General features: G+C 39.6%; 1 protein-coding gene across 1 annotated transcript in view; it reads right to left on the bottom strand.

Annotated features, from left to right (window-relative positions):
• LOC121844272 (guanine nucleotide-binding protein G(I)/G(S)/G(O) subunit gamma-13-like) overlaps window positions 1–3,512 on the bottom strand; it is a 12,714-nt gene extending 9,202 nt beyond the window's left edge. The window contains exon 1 of the mRNA XM_042314196.1: window positions 3,383–3,512. Coding sequence (XP_042170130.1) covers window positions 3,383–3,480 — 98 coding nt within the window. The 5' untranslated portion in view covers window positions 3,481–3,512. The remainder of the gene's footprint in view (window positions 1–3,382) is intronic.
• Between the last annotated feature and the right edge of the window lie 1,021 nt (window positions 3,513–4,533).

Genomic DNA, 4,533 nt, shown 5'->3' with positions numbered 1-4,533 from the left:
AGGCCATCAGACTGTTAAACAGCCACCACTAACATTGAGTGGCTGCTGCCAACACACTGACACTGACACTGACTCAACTCTTTAATAACTTTAATAAAGGAAAAATGTCTGTAATAAATGTATCACTAGCCACGTTATATAATGTTTACATACCCTACATTACTCATCTCATATGTATATACTGTACTCGATACCATCTACTGTATCTTGCCTATGCTGCTCTGTACCATCACTCATTCATATATCTTTATGTACATATTCTTTATCCCTTTACACTTGTGTGTATAAGGTAGTAGTTGTGAAATTGTTTGATTACTTGTAGATATTACTGCATTGTCGGAACTAGAAGCACAAGCATTTCGCTACACTCGCATTAACATCTGCTAACCATGTGACTGTGACAAGTAAAATTAGATTTGTTTTTAAATCTCCACCACTAATAAACTGTGGAGCTTCTCAAAGTAAATGTTTTCTTCACCTCAAAACAGCAAGTAAACAAAGTATTTTTTTATTTTAATATTTTACATCCATTGAGAATTACAAATAGTTCCTCAAAGTATTTGAAAAATCCTTCCAGCTCTCTCCCTTTCGATAACCACTCAGAGTGGAAGAGAAACATTTCATGCTCTGATCCAGTGGAAACATCATAAAATAGCCCTACCTGATTACCTCTTATCAGTGGTTGACTTGGACTGGAATAGGTTCCGGAACTCCTTTTGGGTTCCGGAACTGTTTTATATTCAGGTGTAGGAGCTCCATAATACTTTTGAGATAATATTCTATAAGAGGAAGAGGAGCTCAAGCAGTAGAACATTGAGATAATATTCTATAAGAGGAAGAGGAGCTCAAGCAGTAGAACATTGAGATAATATTCTATAAGAGGAAGAGGAGCTCAAGCAGTAGAACATTGAGATAATATTCTATAAGAGGAAGAGGAGCTCAAGCAGTAGAACGTTGAGATAATATTCTATAAGAGGAAGAGGAGCTCAAGCAGTAGAACATTGAGATAATATTCTATAAGAGGAAGAGGAGCTCAAGCAGTAGAACATTGAGATAATATTCTATAAGAGGAAGAGGAGCTCAAGCAGTAGAACATTGAGATAATATTCTATAAGAGGAAGAGGAGCTCAAGCAGTAGAACATTGAGATAATATTCTATAAGAGGAAGAGGAGCTCAAGCGGTAGATCATTGAGATAATATTCTATAAGAGGAAGAGGAGCTCGAGCAGTAGAACATTGAGATAATATTCTATAAGAGGAAGAGGAGCTCAAGCGGTAGATCATTGAGATAATATTCTATAAGAGGAAGAGGAGCTCGAGCAGTAGAACATTGAGATAATATTCTATAAGAGGAAGAGGAGCTCGAGCAGTAGAACATTTGAGGTGAAGGTACTCAGCTCCTGGCCAAGTCAAGCACGGCTTCTTATCCATTACTCAACTAGCCGACAGCTGTGTCTGGAAACTCTGAAGACCCAGAATATTTTATACAATGTTATATGTTTACTTGTCCCCGACTCAAGTTAATAGTTGATACAATATGTCAAGTTCGTTGCAGACAGGCCATATGAAGCCAATGTGATTTATAGAATATTTTATTTTTTATCGGGATATTTTCTACCTGCAGGTTGCAATGTTTTTATTTGTTGGCTTTATGTAGACTATTTTTTTCACCATAGTTGGCAATAGAAGTTACCTTTTTAGGTTAGTATCATTTTAATTTAGTTTTGGATATAATTTAGATTTTCCACATTACAATATATTTTGACATATGAAGACGTTATTATAAATGAAATGAAACTTTTCCACAGAAATGTGTGAAAACCATAACTGGCATGCAGATGGGTAGAAACGTTAAGGTCATTCAACATGAGAAAGGTTGCCGACTGCTAACCTATTACCGGCAACTTCAGGAGAGTAATGGCAGAATCTGCTAACCTATTACCGGCAACTTCAGGAGAGTAATGGCAGAATCTGCTAACCTATTACCGGCAACTTCAGGAGAGTAATGGCAGAATCTGCTAACGCCAGCAGGAGTGGGAGGAGAATAATCGGGTCAGGTTAAGGTTGTTTTTCTTTCTTCTGGTTATCTAGATCTCTGGCTCCCTCTTGAGTCATTTGTGTCTTATTTCAGCGAACGTGAAGTCTAAAGTATCAGATAAGCTCAATGCATATAGTTGATTTTTTTTAAACACATAGGGGGTGTCTATAAATGGAAAAATACACGTTTTAAAAATATCGACCAATCGACTGGACAAAAGAACAGAAGACTTTCGGTCGGCCAAGATTTTTTTAAAATCGTAGTAGTGTAGTAGTAGTAGCAGTGTAGTGGTGTAGTAGTAGTAGCAGTGTAGTAGTGTAGTAGTAGTAATGTAGTAGTGTAGTAGTAGTAGTAGTTGTGTAGTAGTAGTAGCAGTGTAGTGTAGTAGGAGTGTAGTAGTGTAGTAGTAGTAGCAGTGTAGTGGTGTAGTAGTAGTAGCAGTGTAGTAGTGTAGTAGTAGTAATGTAGTAGTGTAGTAGTAGTAGTAGTTGTGTAGTAGTAGTAGCAGTGTAGTGTAGTAGTAGTGTAGTAGTGTAGTAGTGTAGTAGTAGTAGCAGTGTAGTGGTGTAGTAGTAGTAGCAGTGTAGTAGTGTAGTAGTAGTAATGTAGTAGTGTAGTAGTAGTAGTAGTTGTGTAGTAGTAGTAGCAGTGTAGTGTAGTAGTAGTGTAGTAGTGTAGTAGTAGTAGCAGTGTAGTGGTGTAGTAGTAGTAGCAGTGTAGTAGTGTAGTAGTAGTAATGTAGTAGTGTAGTAGTAGTAGTAGCAGTGTAGTGTAGTAGTAGTGTAGTAGTGTAGTAGTAGTTGTGCAGTAGTAGTGTAGTAGTAGTAGTAGTAGTGTAGTAGTGTAGTATTAGTGTAGTGGTGTAGTAGTAGTGGTGTTGCAGTGTAGTAGTAGTGTAGTAGTAGTAGTAGTGGTGGTAGTGTAGTTATTGTGTAACAGTAGTAGTAGTGTAGTAGTAGTGCAGTAGTAGTGTAGTAGTAGTGTAGTAGTGTAGTAGTAGCGTAGTAGTGTAATCGTGTAGTAGTGTAGTAGTAGTAGTGTAGTAGTAGTGTAGTAGTAATAGTAGTAGTAGTGTAGTGGTCATGTAGTAGTAGTATTATAGTAGTGTAGTAGTAGTGGTGTAGTAGTAGTGTAGTCGTGGTGTAGTAGTGTAATAGTGTAGTAGTGTAGTAGTAGTGGTGTAGTGGTGTTGTAGTAGTGTAGTAGTGTAGTAGTAGTGTAGTAGTGTAGTAGTGTAGTGGTGTAGTAGTAGTGTAGTAGTAGTGTAGTAGTAATAGTAGTAGTTGTAGTAGTACCAGTAGTAGTAGTGGTAGTGTAGTAGTAGTCTAGTACTAGTTGACTTACTCAGTGACTGTCTTGGAGGACTTCTCTCTCTTGAAAGCCAGTTGGTATTTCAGACTCTCCACTTCCTTCTTCATCTGGGGCAGATCCATCTCATCCATGACTGCTGATTGGCTGGGGGAGGTTACCCTGGCAACCTGGGGGTAGTAAGTAAGTCAAGTTAGTATTCTGAACCAGAACGGCTCATAGAAGCAAATAACATGTTATTGATCAACAGGCGCCGAATACAACAGGTGTAGACCTCACAGTGAAATACTTTCTTACGAGCCCCTAACCAACAATGCAGTTTAAAAAATATATATAAAATAAATACGAATAAGAATGAGAAATAAAAGTAACAAGTAATTAAAGAGCAACAGTAAAATAACAATCGTAGAGACTATATACAGGGGGTACCGGTACAGAGTCAATGTGGAGGCTATATACAGGGGGTACTGGTACAGAGTCAATGTGGAGGCTATATACAGGGGGTACTGGTACAGAGTCAATGTGGAGGCTATATACAGGGGGTACCAGTACAGAGTCAATGTGGAGGCTATATACAGGGGGTACTGGTACAGAGTCAATGTGGAGGCTATATACAGGGGGTACCGGTACAAAGTCAATGTGGAGGCTATATACAGGGGGTACAGGTACAGAGTCCATGTGGAGGCTATATACAGGGGAGTACCGGTACAGAGTCAATGTGGAGACTATATACAGGGGGTGCCGGTACAGAGTCAATGTGGAGACTATATACAGGGGGTACCGGTACAGAGTCAATGTGGAGGCTATATACAGGGGGTACCGGTACAGACTCAATGTGGAGGCTATATACAGGGGGTACCGGTACAGAGTCAATGTGGAGGCTATATACAGGGGGTACCGGTACAGAGTCAATGTGGAGGCTATATACAGGGGGTACAGGTACAGAGTCCATGTGGAGGCTATATACAGGGGAGTACCGGTACAGAGTCAATGTGGAGACTATATACAGGGGGTGCCGGTACAGAGTCAATGTGGAGACTATATACAGGGGGTACCGGTACAGAGTCAATGTGGAGGCTATATACAGGGGGTACCGGTACAGAGTCAATGTGGAGACTATATACAGGGGGTACCGGTACAGAGTCAATGTGGAGACTATATACAGGGTATTACGGTACAGAGTCAAT

The sequence above is a fragment of the Oncorhynchus tshawytscha genome, unplaced genomic scaffold (assembly GCF_018296145.1).
Source record: "Oncorhynchus tshawytscha isolate Ot180627B unplaced genomic scaffold, Otsh_v2.0 Un_contig_10596_pilon_pilon, whole genome shotgun sequence".
Classification (NCBI taxonomy): domain Eukaryota; kingdom Metazoa; phylum Chordata; class Actinopteri; order Salmoniformes; family Salmonidae; genus Oncorhynchus; species Oncorhynchus tshawytscha.
The sequence above is the reverse complement of the archived record's forward strand: the minus strand, read 5'-3'. Positions and strand labels throughout refer to the sequence as shown.